Source organism: Rhinatrema bivittatum, chromosome 1, assembly GCF_901001135.1.
Source record: "Rhinatrema bivittatum chromosome 1, aRhiBiv1.1, whole genome shotgun sequence".
In the NCBI taxonomy this organism is placed as follows: Eukaryota; Metazoa; Chordata; class Amphibia; order Gymnophiona; family Rhinatrematidae; genus Rhinatrema; species Rhinatrema bivittatum.
In genome coordinates this window covers 98,943,699-98,967,804 of record NC_042615.1, presented here as the reverse complement: position 1 = coordinate 98,967,804, position 24,106 = coordinate 98,943,699, and the positions used below count along the sequence as shown (strand labels likewise).

The window sequence follows — 24,106 nt, the reverse complement described above, 5'->3', positions numbered from 1 at the left end:
ACACCAGGCTAAGATGCCCAAATATGAAAAGCAACACATAGGGCAAGGTGCTTAGGCTTCTTCTCTATGGGAGGCATCAGTCTTCCAATATGTCCTAACAGATGTCTAATATTAAAGCACCCAAAATATTAGGTGCTCACAAATAAGGGGTAGATTTTGGATGTGCAGGCGTCCATGTGCATGCTGTTTATGGCATGCACACATGGATGCGTTAATTTTATAACAAGCATGAAAACTCTGCGGCCTACCACACGGCGAACCAGATGAGCTTTAGAGTCAGGTCTAACTGCAAGGGCTGCTCAACCTGCCAGGCTACCCCTGTCCTCTGAACTTCACCGGAGGCGGGAATGACTGTCAGATCGCTCGCCGAGCACGGAAACTGGGAAATGAGGGGGAGGAAGTCCTACTCATCAGCTCCCCTTATTTATTTATTATTTATTTATATATATATATATATATATATATATATATATATATATATATATATATATATATATATATTACACTTTATCTGAGTTCAGCCCATGCTGGCTGAGTACAAGGTCAGTCTTTGACTGTGGGGAGAGAAGGCATAAACATTCACCACCGTGCTCGGCTTTCTGCACTTGCTTGCCTTTTAGCTGTTTTTGTTTGGTTTTTTTAACAGTTAAGTCCAAGCCAGTTGAAAAATCAGCTACCGGACCAGGGCACTCATCTGAGGGACCACAGAAATCACCTCAGGAATTCTCAACTGAGGGAGGGACCATAAAGGTATCACCACAGAGCGTGAGGCGAATAATCTTTTTTTTTTTTTTAAAGCAATTTCTAGTAGGGAGATGCATGCACACTATGGGGTAGATTTTCAAAAAACACGAATAGGCGTACTTTTGCTGGCGCATCAGGCGCCAGCAAAAGTACGCTGGATTTTAGTAGATACGCGCGGAGCCGCGCGTATCCACTAAAATCCTGGATCGGCGCACGCAAGGCTATGAATTCTGTATAGCCGGCGCGCGCCGAGCCGCGCAGCCTACCCCCGTTCCCTCCAAGGCCGCTCCGAAATCGGAGCGGCCTTGGAGGGAATCCTCTAACGCCCTCCCCTCACCTTCCCCTCCCTTCCTCTACCTAACCCACCCGCCCGGCCCTGTCTACACCCCCCCTTACCTTTCTCCGGGGATTTACGCCTCCCGGAGGGAGAAGTAAATCCCCGCGCGCCAGCGGGCCTCCTGCGCGTCGGGACGCGACCTGGGGGCGGGTACGGAGGGCGCGGCCATGCCCCCGGACCGCCCCCGGGCCGTAGCCATGCCCCGTACCCGCCCCCAAAACGCTGCCGACACGCCCCCTAAACGCCGCGACGACCGGGCCCGCCCCCGACACGCCCCCTCGGAGAACCCCGGGACTTACGCGAGTCCCGGGGCTCTGCGCGCGCCGGTAGGCCTATGTAAAATAGGCTCACCGGCGCGCCGGGCCCTGCTCGCCTAAATCCGCCCGGTTTTGGGCGGATTTAGGCGAGCAGGGCTCTGAAAATCCGCCCCTATCTGCTGGAGATGGAGAATACAAGTGAGCTGATGTCACTGCAGGGGTATATATACTATGATGTCAGCTTTGCACCGCCTCCATCTGCTGGTAGAGGTGCATAACCCACTGGTTTTGGATTCACCTGTCCGTATGCTAAGAAATTTGTTATCTTAAAGTATTTTGAGGTGTATATATTCTTAAATTATTGGATGGAAGTGGGTTGTGGTATTTTTCCTGTGCTCTGCAAAATGTGTAATTAGCATGTTTATTATGATTGTTTTGTATTCTTGATTGACATGTTAAATGTTGATTGTGCATGTTCATTATTGTATACCGTTTCGGATGACCCTATTTTGAGTCAGGAAGTGGTTAATAAGAAATTTTAAATAAAATAAATAAAACATACATAGGATGGGATTTATTGTGAGTATATATTATGGGTGAGATTAATTATGCTCTGTAAGTAATGTACTTTGTATTGTGCAAGATTTTATTCTAACCTACATTGAGGCTTTTTTATGATATTGCGGGATATCAAATATAAGTAAATACAGTACACACTCCATTCACTATAGTATGTGCAGAATGTGGCAGTTTGCCTGGCCACTGAAAAATCCATTTGTGAGCACAATTCACTAGCACTTGTAGAGTTACATTGGTTGCCTGTCACCTGGAGAATCAAATTTAAGGTTTTTAAAGGTATTAATGGCCTAGTCTCCTCTACTTTTAATGCGTTTCTTAAGCTCTATCAGCCTACTCAGAATCTCAACTCAGCCTCATAAGGACTGTTATGTGTACCATCTTTTAGACAAATTAGGCTAGATGAATCCCATGAACACCTCTTTTATGTACAAGGCCCAATTTTATGACATATGTTGCCGAGAGAAATCAAAAATCAGTTCTCTGCTGAAATTTAGAAAAAATGGTTAAAATGCATCTTTTCCAGCAGGCTTTTACTTAAGGCAATATTTTGTTGAAGTATGCCAAAAGCAGAGTTTAATGAGGCTATACACATGTTAATTAATGCAGAAGGGCAATAAGGTTCACTTGTTAGTATATGTTAGTTTCTATTTTATTCTTTTATTGTTTTTAGTATTGTTTTAATATTTTTATTTTTTTGATCTTGTGATTTTATATTATGGTTTATGTCTTGTAGTTTGTGACTTTTATTAATTGCATTTTATCATTTTAATGGTTCTTTGTATAATGATTATGTACGTTTTTTGTAAACTGCTTAGGATTGCAGACTGTTGGTTTATAAATTTAATAAATAAATAAAACCAAGCAGACTCCTCGGCTCACTGAAAATATTTTGGCTTGCCCACCTCTATTTCAATATAAGGAATAGTCTAAAACAGTGGTTCTCAACAGGTGAGTCAGGACACACTAGTGTGTCGCAAAGTCTCGGGAGGGGTGTCATAGAGCCAGTAGAAGACTGATCTTTCCTCAACAGCCTGGGCAGGAGTTGGCTGACTTGTCTTTTATTGGGTATGACTGGAAGCTGCTCTTGCTTCCTTCTCCTCTTCCTGGCCAGTGGAAGGTTTTTCTTCCTCCTTCATCCAGATCAGAGCGCAATATCACCAACTCCTGTTCATATGGGCCCAGCAGGACATCAACTTTATCGTCCTCTGCCTGGCCTGGCAGTGAGGCTACTGATGCTCTTTTCATCCCATGGGGCCTGGATGTGAAAGCAGGAGCATAAGGGAGAAGGGTACATGCTCTGTAAATCCGCTGCTGCTGTCTCCTCATCGTCCCCTCTTCAGTGCTTCTTGCCTCATCTGCTGCTGATAAAGAGAGAGGAAGACTCTGGATTGGACAAGTCTTTTCTGCTGGCTAGGAGCCAGGAGGAGAGGGAGATTTACTGAGCAAGAAGGCGTGGGAAGATAGGGAGTCAGGGATGGGGGAAAGGAGGTTGGGGTTGCTGGGTAGGGGGAGGCAGAGAAGGGAGGGGTTGGGGGCTGCTGGGCAGGGAAGAGAGATGGAGGTGTGGGGTGGCTGGGTTGGGGGAAAGGTGAGCAAAGGGCAAAGGGGAACAAAGAGTTGGGGGATGCTGAGCAAGAAGGGGTAGGGAAGAGGTAGTAGGAGTTATTCTAGGTAGGGAAGGGGAGAGGGAAGGGAAGAAAGTTGAACAGGGGAGAGAGGGAGCATAGGGAAGAGGATGTGGGGTGGAGGGTATCGGGAATGTTATACTGGGATATGAGCATGTGAAGGGATGATTGAGTAATTGGGAGAAGTGTGGGGTGATGGGGGCATGGAGGGGAGTAACTGGGTACAAGGGCCATACTATATCAGTTTTGAGAATTTGCATTCCTTCTCTCTTTGAACTTTGCTTAGTGTAGGTGCATGTTTTTGTTTCTAGTTTCCAGTTTTGCACTGCATGCAGAAGATGGTCTTGGGGTTTCCATTCCAGGTTTTGTTTCCACATTTATAATTTGTGGTCTTTTATTCTGTATTTGGTGAAGACAGGTCTGTCTGTGTTCTGTATGTATGCGACTGAGATGAGGTACTTTACTAGAGGTTTGTATTAGCCTTATGTGTTGTATTTTCTCAATATTTTACTGGACTGGTGGTGAACTGCTGCCTTTTCATGGGTAGGGCTATTGTTGTTTCATTTCTTGGAGTTATTGCTCCTGAGGTATGGCAGGTTTGCTAGATATGTACAGAGTGGGGTTCGTTTGTATTATTTTACAATGCATCTGGTAGTAGAGGGAGTTTGTGATGCTGTTATTAAGATGACACCAGAACAAGAATATCTTTTTTGTATAGTGAGTTGTACAGGGGAATGTCTTAGTTCTGCTCTGCACCCATTGTTGGGAAGCGGAGGACTCCTGTGGATGCAGAGCATATGCTTATCTTAAGTCCCATGATGGTCATGTGTTCAGTGTGTCACGCATGTGAGCATCATCTCTCAGGTGTGTCCTGATAGAAAACAAGTTGAGCACCACTGGTCTAAAATATTGTTTCCTTTCTTAAAGTTTTTTAGAAAAAGAAAATTGAATTTTTCCAAAGAAATGATTGATGGGACAATTCACTGTAAACCAGGAGCAGCAGAAGCTTTGCTACAAAGCATCTATATTACCTTAACAAGCAGAGGGTGAGTACTACAATGTATAACTATTTATGTCACAACAAGATCTACTGCAAGCAAATATAGTAATAAATTGGTTATCTACAAATTACTTGTAGGATTTCAAATCAAACTCTGCCATGAAAGTTCAGTTACCCTTTCAATTATAGGAACTGAGCAGTGCTGTAGATATTCAGATAAGAGTTGTAGGTTTTCACTTCCAGGGAACTGGCTTCCAGTTTTATGTAAGTTATGGATTCAACGACTTTAGTGATTGTAGACTATTTTGAATATAGTTCTGATAGTGTATGCACACTGTGCAAGATAAACATAGAGGGTGCAATCAATAATTAACAAAAATCATACAGATGCCCTAATACAAACAGCTTATAACCCAAGTGTGAGACATACATTTGATGGGCAGTGCATTCATAAATTGGAGACTGATGGCATGCCTCTCTGAATCAATACATTTTTCAGGTGGCTCTTAACACTGGAGAGAGAAGGGGAACTGGTATATTGTAAGGGAGTGTAAGTTATCAAAGTAGAAGATAGCAAGAGAAAAGACTTAGATGTGAGGAAATGAAGCAGAAAGGAATTAGGCTTGTGTTGAGCAAAGTGTGCAGAAGGGGATGTAACAGATTTATAGACTGAAATGTACACTATTTCTTAGTAGTTATTTATCATATCACAAAAGTACCACAGAGTGGGGCTCTGCATTAATGAAAGACACTATGGTGTATATTCTGATATATTCCCAAGCCATGCAAATGGCTTTTTTCCCCTTTTGCTGTTAAAAAGGAGACTTGGTAAATACTTGACTTTCACCAACATAAAGTATTCCTGTACAGATCTTTTGGCATATCTGTATTCTACAAAAGAAATTCTGTTCTCCTATGACAAGCAGGATGGTAATCCTGGTGGGTGACATCATCAGATGGAGCCCGGCACTGCAGGGTCCCTCTTCAGTCTCGTTTTTTTCCATGAAGCAGTCACCTTGTGGTTCTCGGAGCTCTCTCCAAAATTTTCAAAAATATCTTTTTATCAAGGATTTCCTCCGTGCGGGGTCCCTTTTCATTGTCTGTTCCCCTGGCGTCTTGGTAGGTGTTTCTCTCATTCCTTGCGGTTGATTCCCAAGCGTGTCGTCTCCCGGTGGTCGCTGGCCATTGACCGCTCGCCGGCTTATTTTCATGGCACCTTCCGGTTTTTGTAAGTGCCCCCAGTACCCGCGGATCTGCACGAGGTCTGTATCCTCTGCCTGGGGATTTCCCACGACGTCTGCAGGTACCCCAACTGTGCTCAGATGAATCCCCAAGGGCCTTCGTTCCCAGCTGTACAAGATGGAGCAGCATTTTGGCGCCAAAAAGTCGGCTTCGTCAACTCCGGCATCAGGGACTTCGACACCAAGGGATCACGTAGACCCCTCCGACTCAGCATCGCCTTCTACGTCCCATCTGATCCCTCCTCGTGAAGAGAAGGGCTCAGGGGACTGGCCCTCTCCATCATCTGACCATTCCAAGACAACTGGATCATCAGCTTCCTCGGCGCTGGAGAAGGACCGGGCCGAGAACTGAGGGAAACACAGACATCGGCACCTGCAATCATTATTGCATGGTGCTGGTGCAGGCTCTGGAGGGGCACCAGCTCATGCCGAGTCTCCTCCGAAATGACCCTGTGGCGAAGAGGCCCCATCCTCTTCCAAACCCAGGAGTCCCAGGCATTCCCCACCAAGTGCGGTGCTGGGAACCGAGCCTCCTTGGCCCCCATGCAGACTCCAGTGATGCCTCGTCCTCCTCCTCCTCCTTTGTCCGCATTATCATCACTGGACTTTCAGGAGAAGTTGGACTGCAGGGTGCAACAGGAGGTGCTCCGAGCCCTCTGGAGTATTGAACTGCCCCCGGCGCTGGTCCCCTTACTGGCCCCGGAGCCAGCACCTGTGCTGCTAGCACCCCTGCTGGAGCATCTTGACATCCTGTTGGGCATTCTACCAATGCAATTGGTGCCGAGGGTTCCCTTTGGTTTCCCATCGGCCACCGAGGTCCCCCTCTGGAGTGATATTGATTATTGGATCCTCTGTGGAGAAAGATAGACAGCCGCGCCTGAGGCCCTCAAAGGTGCCTACATTCCCCGAGCCCGTTCTTGGGCCATCGGGAGTCCCAGGGCTGTCGCTTCCCTCGGGGCCCTCTGGGCCTCCGGTGCCTTTGTTGCCCCTAGTGCCGTCATTGCCCTAGAGGCTCCTGGCACTGAGGCTGCCAAGACAACCCTCGGTGCCGCTACTGCTAGGCATGGGCGCTGGCCTCTCTTGCCGTCCTCCTGTGGACATTAGATAGGAAAATGTGCCATACGATCCCTGAGGTGATGATTCATCAGCATCCTCTTCTGATGACTCTGGCAACTTGCCTTCCAAGCTCTCTCTGCCGGATGAGAGACATCGCTCTTCCTCAGAAGACCTCTCCTTCACGGGCTTTGTCCAGTCTATGGCGGAAGCCATTCCTTTCCAACTGCTCAAGGAGGACGCCCGCTACAAAATGCTGGAAGTTCTCCAGTTTGTGGATGTCCGACGGAGGTAGTAGCCATCCCAGTTCATGAAATTCTTTTAGAACTTCTATATCGAATGTGGGAACACCCGGGCTGTGTTCCACTGGTCAACCGAAAGACAAATGCCCTTTATCTGGTCCAACAGACACTTGGCTTTCAAAAATGCCAGCTCCCCCACCAATCCATGGTAGTGGAGATTGCCTTAAAAAAAGCCAAGAGATCTCATACCCATTCCTCCATCCTTCTAGGCCGAGAGCATAGGCCATGGACAACCTTGGTTAGAGGATCTTCCAAGGGGTGATACTGATTGCCCGTATCGCCTCCTACCAGTTGTACATGGCTCAATACAGCAGGAACTTGTGGAAACAAGTTCAAGAGTTGGCAGAGCACGTGCCTCAACAGCAATACAAAAGGGCCTGGAGGCCGGGAAGCATGAGGTGAGATCAACTTATGATGTCTTCGAGACGGCAGCCAGGGTATTGGCTGTGGGCATTAGTGCTCGATGCATGGCCTGGCTTCGGGCCTCTGACCTTCGGCTAGAGGTCCAGGAAAGGCTGGCGGACCTGCCCTCACTGGAGAAAATCTCTTCAGGGACAAGGTCAGAGACGCAGTTTCTCAGCTCAAGGACCATACTGAGACCTTGCAGCAGTTTTTCAGCCAGTACCTCGGACCAACTGTCCTCCATGCGCAAGTCTCTGCATCACTGACCTCGCAAGTCCTTCTACCACCAGAGGAGATACTAACCGGCTTCCCGCGCCAGGGCACCATGCTGTAAGACAAGGGGCCAGCCTCGCCAACAGCATGCCCCCAGGTCCCAACCAGCCCCACAGCCTAGACCAGCTGTGGGTTTTTGACTGGGAGTGAGAGAATGGATGCCAACTTGCAGTGCCCATGGACCTCTATCCACCAGTCGGGGGCCAATTGTGTCTGTTCACAGACCGCTGGCCTCCTGTTACCACCAACTGCTGGGTTCTGACCATCGTACAACACGGTTACTGTCTGAATTTCAGGACAGTCCCGGCAGATTCTCCATCACCACTAATGTGGGACCTGTTGGGGCATCAGGAAACTCGAGTTGGAGCTCTCGGCCTTGTTAAAGGCCGGAGCAGTAGAACCCATGCCCCGCTCTCAATAGGGCCAGGGGTTCTACTGGAAATATTTTCTGATACCAAAGAAAACAGGTGGCGTTCGCCCCATTCTCAGCCTCAGAGCGCTAAACAGGTTCTTGCAGTGAGAACATTTCAGAATGGTCTCCTTAGGCACCCTGATTCCTCTCCTTCAAAAAAGACATTGGCTCTACTCTTTCGATCTGAAGGACGCTTATGCCCAAATAGCGATATTCCCGCCTCATAGGAAGTATCTTCCCTTCGTAGTGGGCCATAGACATTTCCGAAGCTGCCATGGCCCTAACTGAGTGTGCCTTGTTGCGGCCTCCATGTGGAAGGCCCACCTGCTCCTAGCAGAAGGATATACAGTCCACCAAAAGGATATACAGTCCACCAACCAGTTGGACAGGGTCTGCTTGCTCACCACAATGCCTTTGTCAAAGGAGACAAAGAGTTGCATGGACTGCCTATGGGCTGCTGTGCACTCAAGATAAAAGGCAAGAGCACGCTTGCAATCCAGGCTGTGCAGAGTCCGTTCAACCTGGTGGGAATGGGGCCTCAGAAAAAAGGTGGGCAAAACGATGGACTGATTGAGATGGAAATCAGTCACCTCCTTAAGCAGAAACGTAGGGTGAGTGCGTAGTACCGCCCTGTCATGAAAGAATTTGGTATAGGGTGGATACGTCACTAACGCCTGAAGCTCACTGACCCTGCGAGCGGAGGTGACCAAAATCAGGAAAATGACTTTCCAGGTGAGATGTTTAAGCTCGCAGGAGCACATAGGCTCGAAAGGAGGCTGTACTAGTACCACGTTGAAGTCCCAGGACACAACAGGAGGATGCAGAGGGGGCTTTAGTTGCAACAGGCCCCTCATGAAGTGGCCCACCAAGGGCTGCACAGAAATGGGTGTACCACTTATCCCCTGGTGATAAGCACTGATAGCACTCAGGTGAACTCTGATCGAGGTAGTCTGTAGCCCAGACTCCGAGAGGGACCACAAATAGTCCAATAGTCGCGGAGTGGGGCACCAGAAAGGGTCTAAGCCCTTCACCTCACACCATATGGAGAACCTCCTCCAATTCAACTGGTAAGAGTTCCTGGTGGAAGGTTTCGGGAAACCACCAGTAACAGCGACACAGTATTAGAGAGGTTGAGGGACTGCAGGACTACCCTTTCAACATCCAGGCAGTGAAGGCCAACGAGCAGAGGTTCAGGTGGCGCAATCTGCCCTGATCCTGTGTGATCAGGTCGAGGAAGGTGCCCAGACGTATGGGCTCCCAGATCAATCGATAGGTTGCGCAGGATCGGGAACCAGACTTGTCGTGGCCAGTATGGGGCAACTAGAATCATGGTGACCCCATCCTGCTGGAGCTTCATGAGAGTCTTCCCCATCAGCAGGAGCAGAGGATACTTGTACTGTAGGCCCTTGCCCCAAAACCGGGTAAAGGCATCCGAGGCTGGTTCCCCTTCCTCCCTGTACAGGGAACAGAAGTGGATTACTTTGTAATTCCGGGGGGAGGCAAAGAGATCCATGTCCAGAACACCCCAAAGGCAGAAGATTCTGTCTGCAACTATCGGGTTGAGCAACCACTCATGGGGGTGGAATGTTCGACTCAAGGTAGACTGCAAGGTAGACTGCTCACAAGAACATGCCCTTGGACAGGGCCCAGGTCCAAATTTGTACCTTTTCCTGGCAAAGCAGGAAGGAGCCTGTGCCTCCCTGCTTGTTTATGTACCACATCACAACTTGGTTGTTGGTCTGGATCAAAACCACCTTGTGGGCCAGGTGATCCTAGAACGCCGAGAGGGCATACCGGATCACTCGCAGTTCCAGGAAATGTATTTGTCAACTCTCTTCCTGCTCTGACCACATGTGCTTCCCAGCACATGTGGTCAGAGCAGTAACTCTCTTCCTGCTCTGACCACATGTGCTTCCCAGCACATGTGGTCAGAGCAGTATCCATGTGCTTCCCAGCACATGGATACTGCCCACATGTGCTTCCCAGCCCAAGGTGGAGGCATTGGTGGTCAGAACCATTTGGGGGGATGGTGCTTGGAAGGGGAGGCCCCTCTCCAAGTTGGCCAGGTCCTCCCACCAGGCAAGGGAGTCTCGAAGGGGTGAGGTGACTTGTACTGGCGCCAAGAGGTCCTGGGTGGCTTGGAGCCACTGAGAGGAGTGTCCACTACACTACCCGCATGGCTAGCCGGGTTAGCAGAATGATATGAACTTATGCCACCATGTGGCCCAGCAAGCAGAGCAGTACCCGGGCAGTGACCATCCAATGCTGTCAGATGGAGTGTGCCAGCGAAGCCAGGGTCTGAGTGCGGTTCTGGGAAGGAACGTTCTGGCCAGAGTTCTGTCCAAGAGAGCCCCAATGAATACTAGCTGCTTGGATGGGCACAGATGAGATTTGGGGAAATTGATTACAAACCCCAGTGATTGTAGTACCTTAGCCATCAAGTGGAGGGAGTGTAGAGCACCCTCTTGCGTGGTGCTCCTGATGAGCCAGACGTCCAGGTAGGGGGGAACAGAGTGTGGCCCTACCATTGCCAGATATTTCGTAAAGACCTGTGGGGCTGAGGCAAGGCCAAATGGCAGCACCCGGTATCGGAAATGTCTGTGGCCCACTACAAAGTGGAGATACTTTCTGTGAGGCAGAAATATCGCTATTTGGGTGTAGGCGTCCTTCAGATCGAGAGAGTAGAGCCAATCTCCTTTTTGAAGAAGAGGAATCAAGGTGCCTAAGGAGACCATTTTGGATGGAACATGCTCTGTGGGAATTTTCATTGTTTCCTAACTCTCTTGAAATATTGCCAAACTTAACTGATAAGTAAAAAAAACTACTGCATGTGTTCTCTGAAATGGTGCTTTTCTTGTCTTTGTACATAAGTTGCCATACTGGGTCAGACTGAATGTCCATCAAGCCCGGCAACCTGTTTCCAATAGTGCCTAATCCAGGTTACAAGTTCCTGGCAAGTACCCAAACATTAAATAGCTACCATGAAACTAATGCCAGTAATAGCAGGGCTATTCCCTAAGTCAATTTGATTAATAGCAGTTTATGGACTTCTCCAAGAACTTATCCAAATATTTTTTTAAACCCAGCTATAATAACGGCCCTAACCACATCCTCCAGCAATGAATTACAGAGCTTAATTGTGCATTCAGTGAAAAAGAATTTTCTATGATTTGTTTAAAATGTGCTACTTGCTAATTTCATGGAGTATCCTCTAGTCCTTTTATTATCTTAAAGAGTAAATAACTGATTTCCATTTACCCGTTCTAGTACCCTCATGAATTTGTAGTCCTCTATCATATCCCCCCTTATCCGTCTCTTCTCCAAGCTAAACAGCCCCAATCTCTTTAGCCTTTCCTCATAGGGGAGCTGTACCATCCCCTTTATCATTTTGGGTGCCCTTCTCTGTATCTTCTCCAGTGCAGCAATATCTTGTTTGAGATGCTGTGACCAGAAATGCACACAATATTTAAGCTGTGGTATCAACATGGAGCGACACAGAGGCATTATGACATTTTCTGTTTTATTCACCATTCCTTCCTAATAAGTCCTAACATTCTGTTTGCTTTTTTGACTGCCGCAGCACACTGAGCCAACAATTTCATTGTATTATCCACTATGACGCCTAGATATTTTTTCTGGGTGGTAACTCCTAATATGATACCTAACATCATGAAACTATAGCATGGGTTATTTTTCCCTATATGCATCAACTTGCCCTTGTCCTCATTAAATTTCATCTGTCATTTGGACACCCAATCTTCCAGTCTCACAAAGTTCTCCTCCAGTTTATCACAATCTGCATGTGAATTAACTATTTTGAATAATTTTGGGTCATCTGCAAATGTAATCACCTCACTCGTCATATACCTTTCCAGATCATTTATAAATATATTGAAAAGCACCGCCAAGTACATATACCTGAGACACTCCATTATTTACTTTTTACTGCTTAGAAGACTGACCATTTATTCCTACTCTCTGTTTCCTGTCTTTTAACCAGTTTGCAATCCACGAGAGGACATTGCCTTTTATCCCATGACTTTTTTTTCTTAGAAGCCTCTCACGACTTAGGGAATAGCCATTGTTATTAATTGCATCAGTATCATGGGATCTTCTTGGTGTTTGGGTACTTGCCAGGTTCTTGTGACCTGGTTTGGCCTCTGTTGGAAACAGGATGCTGGGCTTGATGGATCCTTGGTCTGACCCAGCATGGCAATTTCTTATGTTCTTATGAGGATCTTTGTGAAATGCCTTCTGAAAATCCAAATATGCTACATGTACCGGTTCACCTTTATCCACATATTTATTAATTCCTTCAAAAAATGTAGCAAATTTGTGAGGCAGGACTTTCCTTGGATAAATCCGTGCTGGCTGTGTCTGATGAAACCATGTCTGTCTATATGTTTTATGATTTTATTCTTTATAATATTTTCTACTATTTTTCCCAGAACTGCTGTCAGGCTCACCTGTCTATAGTTTCCTGGATCGCTCTTAGAGCCCTTTTTAAATATCAGGATTACATTGGCCACCCTCTTGACTTCAGGTACAATAGACGATTTTAAGGATAGGTTACAAACGTTTACTAATACGTCTAAAATTTCATTTTCAAAACCCTGGGGTGTATACCATCTGCTCCAGGTTATTTGCTATTCTTGAGTTTGTCAATCTGGCCTACTTCATCTTTCAGGTTCACTGTGAATTAGTTCAGTTCATTTGAATCATCACCCTTGAAAACAGTTTCTGGAACTGGTACCTCCCCAACATCCTCATTAGTAAACACAGAAACAAAGAATTAATTTAGTCTTTCTCCAATGGCCTTATCTTCTTTAAGTGTCCCTTTAATCCCTCTGTTATCTAAAAGTCCAAGCGACTCCCTTGCAGATTTCCTGCTTTTGATATATGTAAAATATTTTTATTATGGGTTTTTACCTCTACAGCCAACTTCATTTCAAATTCTCCCTTAGCCTGTCTTATCAATGCTTTATATTTAACTTGACAATGCTTATGTTTTTTCCTTTTTTCTTCAGATGGATCCTTCTTCCAATTTTTGTATTCACTACCTGTAATTGCCATATTGTCCAGACATTCGTTCTCTCACATGTAACTACTAACCTTTGACTTTCTCTGAATCTAACATACTCTGGACATTAGAATCATAATAATAAAGTATACATGAATATCATAAATGTCATGTAAATAAAAGAAAATCATATAACTATTAACTCAGACATTATTCTACTATTAAACCAACATAAAAGGGTCTGTAAAACTGATGCGCAGGTTATGCTGTGTCTATAACTAAATCTGGGCAAGCTCCTGGTGTTTTCCATTCTTTAGAACTAGCAAAACTACTTGTGTTATGCTTGACTGTTGCAAGCAGAGCTACTCAAGGCAAGGATTTAACTCCCTCTCTGTTAGCTGGCACTAAGTGGTCTTGTTAGCTTCTGACTAAGGTCTTGCCTCCATCTTGTATTCTGTATTTCTGTTTTTGTGTGTGTGTGAGACCTTGAAGCTTGCAGGCTTCAAGTTAGGAGGAAAGGAGGGGGAAGTGGGGGCTGCAACAAGAGCGCTGTGAGCTGTGAAGGGAGAGCGAGGGGGCTAATGGTAAGCTGCGAAAGGAGGGTACTGTGGGCTATGAAGGGCTGTGAAGGGGTGCCATCTAACAGCCCATAATCCTGTCTTTATTCTTTAAGCATTACTGTGTCCCTGAAATTTTTTTGTCAGAAATATTACTTTCAAAGCAAGGTACGTGCTGATTTTGTACATAATAATGGAGTATAACTTATTCTTTATCGACCTACTAATTTCTGATCATACTAGAGGGAAAGAGGGGGCTAAAAGACAAGTTTCATTGAGAATTTATGCACAAAGCACAAAACTGCATCCTTTTAACTGTAACTCATCATAAATATATCATAACTGTTTTTTCTCTCTCATAAGGGACTAAATTTAACTCTTCGCTTGTTCCATCAAGATGACTTCTTCAAAAACTATACTTTACTACCTGACACAGACAGGCAGAAGACAAAGCAGAATCGAGGTCAGGGCAGGCAGGAAATAAAGCACAGTCAAGGTCCAATCCAAGGTCAGTACAGGCAGATGATGAAGCAGAGTCGAGGACTAGTCCAAGGTTAGGTGACAAGGAATCAAACTGGGGCAGAGACAACACAGGATGAACAGGGAAGCAGGATAAGAACAGAATCAGACTCACAGTAGAGGACCAGGAATGGAGCAGGAATACAGGAGCTAGCAGAAATGTGGAACAAGCAGAAGCACAGGACAAACAGGAACAGGACCAAGGCTAGAATGCATGACAAGTAGAAACAAGAATGAGGCAGGAATGCTGGGCAGCTAACACTGCTGAAGGCAGGAGACCTGTTGCGAAGGTACCAGTGGAGTGAAGGGCAGGGGTTTAAATCCCCCTGTGAGGGTGATATTGTTATCTGGTGCTGAGAAGGATTTCATGCCATGGGAGCTATAGCGTTATGATGTGTGTGCGCGCGCCTGGGTGCAATGTTGAAAAAGGCAGGCCTGGCGGCATCTCAGGGATAAGAGTGACCAGCTGCTGCATGCCTGCCGCAGTCGGCCAAGCATAATAACAGTGAACACCTCATATTTACATTAACGGCCTATATTAGTAAACTTTAATAAATCTGCCCCTAGGTCCCTTACCCAGATTTCCATTACTTTGCTATATTGGGATTTAAATCTAACCTATCTTTGTGGCTGATGTAATAAGCAGCGGTAATGCTGCCGAGGGTTTCAGTGCATACTATGCACATGTTTATCCGCGCAGTTTCCTACGCAAACCCTAGACAGTTATGTAATAAGGGTATATGTGTGGGAAAAAACGCATATATAAACCTACTTATCCCAGGACAAGCAGGATGCTAGTCCTCACATATGGGTGACATCAGTAATGGAGCCCTATGTACGGAAAACTTCTTTAAAAGTTTCTATGAAACTTTTGACTGGCACCAGAGTGCCTACTGAGCATGCCCAGCATGCCATGATATTCCCTGCCACAGGGGTCTCCCTTTAGTCTTCTTTTTTCCGCGAAGCAGTTAGCCTCGCGGTCTCTAGGAGTCCTGTGGAATTCTCCACAACTTTCTCTTTGAGAAAAGTTAGAAAACTTCAAGCCGCAAAGGGTCTCCCCTTAGTAACACCGATCGCGGTAAGTTTTCGATTCTCGCGGTTCTGTTCCGCTTTTTCAAATTTTTTTGTCCTGAGTCATTGGCCGTCGACGGCTGTCCGGCCCCAAAATGGCTTCAGGCTTCAAAAAGTGTCCCAAATGCAACAGGAACATGTCCATTACGGACCCTCACCAGGACTGTGTCCTCTGTCTTGGTGAAGCCCATGATGTTAAAACTTGTCCCTTGTGTGCCATGATGACCTCAAAGGGCCGTCGTCTCCGACAAGAAAAAATGGAGCAATTGTTTAAAATACAGCTTGTATCAGCTCCATCCACCTCCACTCAATCGTCTCCGGCTGGGTCGATTCGAAAAGTCGTGTTCAAAAAGCGTCTACCAGGTGAGTCGGGAGATGCTCCCTTTTCCTCCCCCTCACCATCGTCCAGGGCGTCGACATCGGGCAGTGAAAAAGCCCGCGAAAAGAAAAGCATCGCCATCGGCACCGTAGGCCGCATATGGCTTCTGCGACCTCGATACCCGGCGAGCCATCGACAGAGGGCGGTACGCCTACTAAGAAACCTCGGATCCAGGATCAGGCTTCAGAGCCATCGAATGGGCGATCCCCGCCGATTCCGGCGCAGGGAACCGTGCCTCCTCAGGGCCCTGAGGAGGTACCGGCATCGCCGTTACCGCCTCCCCCCATGGGTGCTCTGTTTTCACCATCCATGCGGGCGGAACTTGATGTGTATATACGTCAAGCGGTCAGAGATGCTTTCATCGAGGCGATGCCACGACCTCAGCCGTCTACGCCAGCGATGCCCTCCACACCGATCCCGATGACATCGCCGGTTCCAACACCGGTGCCCTCGATGCCGATTCCAGCGATACCGCATCCATCGATGCCATCGATGCCGATGCCGCCGGTTCCGGCGTATGTAACACCGATGCCGTCGGTTCCCATTCGGCCACCGGCACCGATGCCACCATCGATGACAGGTCAGGAATCCTCCATTTTTCAGCCATTAATGGATAAATTGGATTCCCTAATTCAAGCTTTTTCTACTTCACCTCAGGATTTCGATTCAGATCCACGTCAAGAACCAGTGCCTGGTCCATCAGGAGTTATTCCGCCGATCAGACCACATACATCAATGTCTGAGGTCCCTTTAAGCCTCTTAGACCATCAGGACACCCTCTGGATACTGGTACGGACTCAGAGAATGATATATCATCTGAAGAAGATATCCTATCTGAACCTTCACCACCAGAGGACAGAAGGAAATCACCACCAGAAGATCTTTCCTTCTCTAACTTCATAAAGGAGATGTCGGACACTATTCCATTCTCTCTCCTCTCAGAAATAGACACTAGGCAGAAGACCTTGGAGGTCCTTCAGTTCGTGGATCCTCCTAAAGAAATACTAGCTATTCCAGTGCACGAAGTCCTGCAAGAGCTAATGTACCGGATGTGGGAGCACCCTGGCTCTGTGGCAGCAGTTAATAAACGAGCTGATGCCACATATCTCGTTCAACCCATTCCAGGGTTTCAGAAATCTCAGTTGCCACACCAATCTGTAGTGGTTGAATCAGCCCAGAAAAAGGCTAAGAGACTGAAACAACATGCTTCCACACCTCCTGGTAAAGACAGTCGTTTCCTGGACAGTTTAGGAAGAAAGATCTTCCAAGGAGCAATGCTGGTCTCACGGATAAACTCATACCAATTATTCATGAACCAGTATCAGCGTGACCTGTGGAAACAGGTTGAAGCTCTTTCCCAACACCTACCAGATCAGTTTCAAGAGGGTTTCCTCCGTCTCGTGCATAAAGGCCTAGAAGCAGGCAAGCACGAGGTGAGAGCCACTTACGATTCTTTCGAAACAGCCTCCCGTTTATCGGCCTCAGGTATCACAGCTCTGAGATGGGCCTGGTTAAAATCTTCTGAACTTAGGCCAGAAGTGCAGGAACGGTTAGCAGACCTACCTTGTCTAGGAGAAAACCTTTTTGGAGACAAGGTCAAAGAAGCAGTGGCAACCATTAAAGACCACACGGAAACCCTAAAACAATTGTCTCAACTTCCTCAAGACACGCACCAACCTTCTAGGAGGCCTCCTAGAAGAGAAGTCAGGAAACCGTATTATCGCCCTCGACGATATTATCCTCCTGCTACCAGAGCCAGACAGCAACGCCCTACACAGCGTTCTCAAACTCGACAGAGGCCTGCTAGGCCCCAGCAGCCTGCGCCTACTGCATCCACATCAGGCTTTTGAAAACCAGCCAGAGAGCAGAAACCATTCTCGAAATCCACTTCCACATTTACCTGTCGAAGGTCGAATAGCTTACTACCATCAAACTTGGACCTCCATCACAACAGACCAATGGGTACTCTCAATCATAGCTCACGGGTACCGCTTGGATTTCCTCACTGTACCAAACGAAAATCCTCCTCTTTCATCTTGGACAGTGTCTCATCACTCCACAATCCTGCAAGTAGAATTATCCACCCTTCTGAAAGCCAGGGCCATAGAACCAGTTCCCAGGCCTCAGTGGGGCAGAGGATTCTACTCCTGATATTTCCTCATTCCAAAGAAAACCGGAGGCCTACGTCCTATCCTGGACCTCAGAAATCTCAACAAATCTTTAAAGAAAGAAAAGTTCAGGATGGTATCGTTAGGCACCATGCTACCTCTTCTTCAAAAAGGGGATTGGCTCTGCTCTCTGGATCTTCAAGACGCTTACACTCACATTCCCATCTTTCCTCCTCATCGACAGTACCTGCGATTTCTGGTCGAAGGTCAACACTTCCAATACCGAGTACTACCATTCGGCCTAGCCTCTGCACCTCGAGTGTTCACAAAGTGTCTTGCAGTAGCGGTAGCACATCTTCACAAACAAAGAGTGCATGTATTTCCTTACTTAGACGATTGGCTCATCAGGACTCAAACGCACAGCGGAGCTCTCACTTCTCTCCAGCTTACGATAAAGTTGATTCACTCCTTGGGGTTTCTCATCAATTACGAGAAATCCCACCTCCCACCATCTCACCAGTTGCAGTTCATAGGTGCAGATCTCAACACCATCACAGCAAAAGCTTTTCTTCCAAGAGACCGTGCTCAAATGCTCATTCTCCTAGTGCACTCTATTCGCAATCAGTCTCGAGTTACAGCTCATCAGTGCCTCACCCTACTCGGACACATGGCCTCAACAGTTCACGTCACTCTCATGGCCAGACTGACCATGCGCCTAATGCAATGGACACTCAAAGATCAGTGGATTCAAGCCATTCAACCATTGTCCACTCCCATTCAGATAACAAAAGACCTGAAATCTTCCCTTCTCTGGTGGACATCAATGATCAACTTGCTCAAAGGCCTACCTTTCCAGCAACCAGTTCCACAAGTGACTTTAACTACAGATGCGTCCACCTTGGGTTGGGGAGCGCACATTGCTCATCTAAAGACGCAAGGCACGTGGACAAAACAGGAAGCCTCTTTTCAAATAAACTTCCTGGAGCTTCGAGCTATACGCTATGCTCTACATGCGTTCAAGGACTGCCTTTCACACAAGACTGTTCTGATCCAAACGGACAACACAGTAGCCATGTGGTACATCAACAAGCAAGGGGGAACAGGTTCCTACCTCCTTTGTTAAGAAGCAGCTCAAATTTGGGACTGGGCCCTAGCACACTCGATTCTTCTACGGGCCACCTACCTAGCAGGTATCCACAACACAGTAGCGGATCGCCTCAGCCGTCACTTCCAACCACACGAGTGGTCTCTAGACCCAACGCTAGCAACCAAGATATTTCAACGCTGGGGTCAACCAATAATAGATCTCTTTGCATCCCATCTGAACTACAAAGTGAACAATTACTGCTCTCTCCTCTGGCAGCAGAACAGCCTACCAAGGGACGCCTTTGCTCCCCATTGGAACTCAGGTCTGTTATATGCGTATCCACCGATACCGCTCATAACCAAAACTCTAGTGAAACTTCAACAGGACAAGGGGACCATGATTCTCATAGCCCCATATTGGCCTCGACAAGTATGGTTCCCCACGCTTCTAGACCTCTCAGTCGAGGATCCCATTCGCCTGGGAGTAGCTCCTAATCTCATAACTCAGGAACAGGGTCAGCTGCGCCATCCCAACCTTCAATCCCTGTCCCTGACAGCATGGATGTTGAAAGCTTGATCTTACAACCACTCAACCTTCCAACCACTATATCTCAAGTGCTGATAGCCTCACGTAAACCTTCCACTAGAAAGAATTATTCCTACAAATGGAAACGGTTTACTTTGTGGTGCACTCAGAAAGCACTAGATCCTTTCACTTGCCCCACTACCTCACTACTAGATTACCTATACCATCTCTCAGACTCTGGTCTTAAGACTTCATCTGTAAGAGTACATTTGAGTGCAATCTCAGCTTATCATAACAAGCTGGGGGACACTTCTATCTCTACACAGCCTCTCGTCAGTAAATTCATGAGAGACCTAACTCACATTAAACCTCCAGTTCATTCCCCAAGCATACAATGGGACCTGAACGTAGTATTAACCAGGCTTATGCGTTCTCCATTTGAGCCCATAAATACCTGTGACCTTAAATACCTTACTTGGAAAACGGTATTTCTCATAGCCATTACATCAGCTAGAAGGGTCAGCGAACTACAAGCGCTAGTCACATACGAACCTTTTACAAAATTCCTGCATAACAGAGTAGTCCTCCATACACATCCAAAATTCCTTCCTAAGGTTGTCATGGAATTTCACTTGAACCAATCAATAGTTTTACCAACATTCTTTCCTAGGCCTCATTCCCATCAGGGTGAAAGAGCCTTACACACTTTGGACTGTAAGCGTCCCTTGATCCCTCCAACCTATCCAACCTCCGTCCTATCTCCAATCTCCCTTTCCTCTCCAAAGTCATGGAGAAATTAGTAAACCACCGTCTCTCTGACCACCTAGAACAATCCAACATTCTCCCACCCACACAATATGGATTTCGAAAACACCTCAGTACTGAATCCCTACTTCTCTCCCTTACTGATACCCTCATCAAAGGAATGGATGCCGGCAACTCCTATCTCATTGCCATGCTGGACATCTCCGCTGCCTTTGACACCGTAAATCATAACATCCTCATCAACACCCTCATTAGTATAGGAATCTCAGGTACTGCTCTTTCTTGGATTAAGTCCTTCCTCCAAAACCGTACCTACACAGTCCTCACTGACAACTTTACATCCCCACCTGTCAATCTCGACTGTGGCGTTCCTCAAGGTTCCTCCCTTTCCTCCACCTTATTTAACATTTACATGCTCCCCCTTACAAACCTCCTCTCCAACCTTGGTATTACACACTTCATCTACGCGGATGATGTGCAAATCCTCATCCCCTTCACAAACCTTGTACTCATCGCAATCCAAAAATGGAACATTATTCTCACCTCCATAAACCAGCTCCTCACTGACATGCACCTAGCCCTCAACCCACAAAAAACCGAACTCCTCCTCATCTCCTCTAAACATGCATCCATACCCATTCCCTCCACTCTTCATTCCCCCAATTTGCTTTCTAACACAAGAAACCTTGGTATCATACTTGATAACCAACTTACCTTCAAACCATACATCAAATCCATCCTTAGCAGTTGCTATTTCAAACTTCAAACCCTCAAAAAACTCAAACCCCTTCTCTACTTCTCTGACTTCCGTACGGTACTCCAATCCTTAATTTTCTCTAAAATTGACTACTGTAACTCTCTCCTTCTTGGACTCCCTGCCACCCACATCAAACCTCTCCAACTCCTTCAAAACGCTACCGCTCGCATCCTCACTAATGTAAGAAAAAAAGACCACATTACCCCCACCCTCATTGATCTCCACTGGCTTCCCATTCACTCACGAATTATTTACAAGACGCTTACCCTCATCCACAAAAGTATCACCAACGAGCATTACAACTGGCTAAACCCACCTTTCCTTCCTCGTACCTCCACTAGACCTACCCGTTCATCACTCCAAGGAACCCTTATTGCTCCTTCCATAAAATCCACAAGACTCATTTCCACCACCAATAGAGCCCTTTCCCTCGCAGGCCCCTCCCTTTGGAATTCAATGCCTCTTCACCTACGCACAGAATCCTCCACTCCCACTTTCAAAAAGAATCTCAAAACCTGGCTCTTCCTCCAAGCATACCCCCAATCCTTTTCACCACCTACTAACACTCTCACCCAACCTTCATCTCTCACCAATACCCCCCTAAAATCCTTTAATCCCCCCCAGGAACCACACCCTACACTTAACCCCCTTTCCCTCTAAGAACCTCAAACACTTCATTCAACCCTTACTTTAAAATAATGTGTCTGTTTTTATCTGCACTTATACAATTCCATATATAACCAATGTACATACCATCTGCTCCTCAAATCCATGTATATATCTTATCCTTATGTATCTGTTCTCACCCTCCCCCACCCCCCCTCTTGTCTCTATCCCTCCTTCCCCAAGTTTTTTAGTTATCTGCTTTGTTACTGTGTTACATATTGTTCTTTGTAAAGGCCTCGCCTATATATTCCTTGTTTATAAGTTACTTGTAAACCGGCACGATGTGCAAACGGTTGCCGGTATATAAAATAAAATAAATAAATAAATAAATAAAAAATCCTTCTATTTAAACCGCACAACAGCCCAAAGGAAATCCAGTCAGCTGTTTGTATCCTATGATCCAAACAAACCAGGTAAACCAGTGGGTAAACATACTTTGTCAAATTGGCTAGCAGAGTGTATACAATTTTGTTATGAAAAGGCAGGCCTTACTCTTCAAGGACGAGTAAAAGCACATGCAGTCAGAGCAATGTCAACCTCAGTAGCACACCTTCGCTCTGTACCTATTCTAGACATTTGCAAAGCAGCAACATGGAGTTCTCTTCATACTTTTGCAGCTCACTATTGTTTAGACAAAGAAGGAAGACAAGATTCAGCCTATGGACAATCTGTCTTAAAGAACTTGTTTCCAGTTTAATAACAACTCCTTCTACATCCAACCTGCTGTGATTTCGGCTGATTCATTTCAACAACAATACTTCACTGTTGCTTCACCTCAAAATGACTCAGCCTCTAGCTTGCTAATCACCCATATGTGAGGACTAGCATCCTGCTTGTCCTGGGATAAAGCAAAATTGCTTACCTTGTAATAGGTGTTATCCCAGGACAGCAAGATGTAGTCCTCACGAAACCCACCCGCCACCCCGCGGAGTTGGATCCGATACGTTTTATTATTTTATTTTTGGCTAACGCTCATTGCTACAAAACCAGACTAAAGGGAGACCCCTGTGGCAGGGAATATCATGGCATGCTGGGCATGCTCAGTAGGCACTCTGGTGCCAGTCAAAAGTTTCATAGAAACTTTTAAAGAAGTTTTCCGTACATAGGGCTCCATTACTGATGTCACCCATAAAATAGACTGATGTCACCCATAAAATAGACATCCTGCTGTCCTGGGATAACACCTATTACAAGGTAAGCAATTTTGCTTTATCAACCTGTGGCTTGGTCTGCATGAGTGCATGCTAAGGCCATGCAAAGGAGGCAATTTTCTAATTATGGGCAATGCAGGGAGCCGCGCTAGCAGAGAGATCTGGTTAGTGTGAGTTTTTTTAATGTGGGTTTTTTAGCGCCTGGGTCAGGGCAGAACTTAAGTGAAAGTGCCTGTGTGGAGACCAGGTTCTTAATGTTTTTGCAGGCCAGCCAAGTAGCGGATAGAACTGGTAGAGAGAAGGCAGAATCGCTGATCTGCATTTCACACTCTCGCCGGCAGTCAGAGTCCGATCATGAAGGGGTTAGATATTGCTCTACCCACCTTCACATCAACTTCTGGACCACTAACATTCATTTTTTCAAAAAAGAAAGGCTTTCGCCCTGAGAATCGATCGCGGATATTTACACATGAATGTCTATGTGATTTACTACATAGGGCCATGAACATGCGTTACTGCGTGCATTGTGGTGCATGTGTTTGGTGTACTTGGATTTTATGCATGTATCTAATTAAGATATGCAACTAGTATTACATCCCGCTCTTCCATTGGATTTTGCCCTGCACCACAAAAAAATCAGTGCAGAAAAATCAACACAGGTTTTAGCGCGAGTCATATTACATCAGCTCCTTTATATTGTTTTTCCTTATCTACATTTTTGCCAAAAAAAAGTACGTTTCCAGCACATTATAAGGACACTGACAGGTTTTATAAAACTGGTCTTTGAAAATCTCTAAAACAATAATATTGTTATCAGTGCTATCTGTAGCAATTTTAATTTTATCTTGTGTTTACTTTAAGCCTTTCGAATTTCATGTTAATAAAAGTTTTAGTGTTTTATAGTTATGGAATATTGTACCAATGTAAAAGACCGCTGGTTGGGCTATGCACGATCTGCTATCATTTTCGTTGTACACATCGCTCAGAGCCAGCCATTGTAAGCTAGCCCAATTCCCTAGGACCATATAGAACCTTCTTCCTAACTGCACCTGTTGCAGATTTCAAATCGCTAACCAAAGGCTCTGGGCATCTCTGCGTCTGGGTGTGGTTGAGCTCTCCTTCCTGGCTCCCCTTTTGCCTCCTGTCTACCTGAAAGGCAGTGTTCTCTGGATTAAATCCACACTGATTCAATGCAGCAGCCTTTCTAATCAGACTCAGCTGTGTGTGCCAAGTAACATCCCACCTATCACTAGCCACTGGTTTGATCCTAATTTTC

At 46.2% G+C, this 24,106-nt stretch overlaps 1 protein-coding gene across 4 annotated transcripts in view; it reads left to right on the top strand.

The window, feature by feature from the left end:
* Nucleotides 1-24,106, top strand: part of SPATA4 (spermatogenesis associated 4) — a 275,379-nt gene that overhangs the window by 62,372 nt on the left and 188,901 nt on the right. For all 4 annotated transcript variants that reach the window (XM_029578517.1, XM_029578431.1, XM_029578609.1 and 1 more), the window contains exon 3: nt 4,470-4,588. In XM_029578517.1, the coding sequence (XP_029434377.1) occupies nt 4,470-4,588 (119 nt within the window). The remainder of the gene's footprint in view (nt 1-4,469; nt 4,589-24,106) is intronic.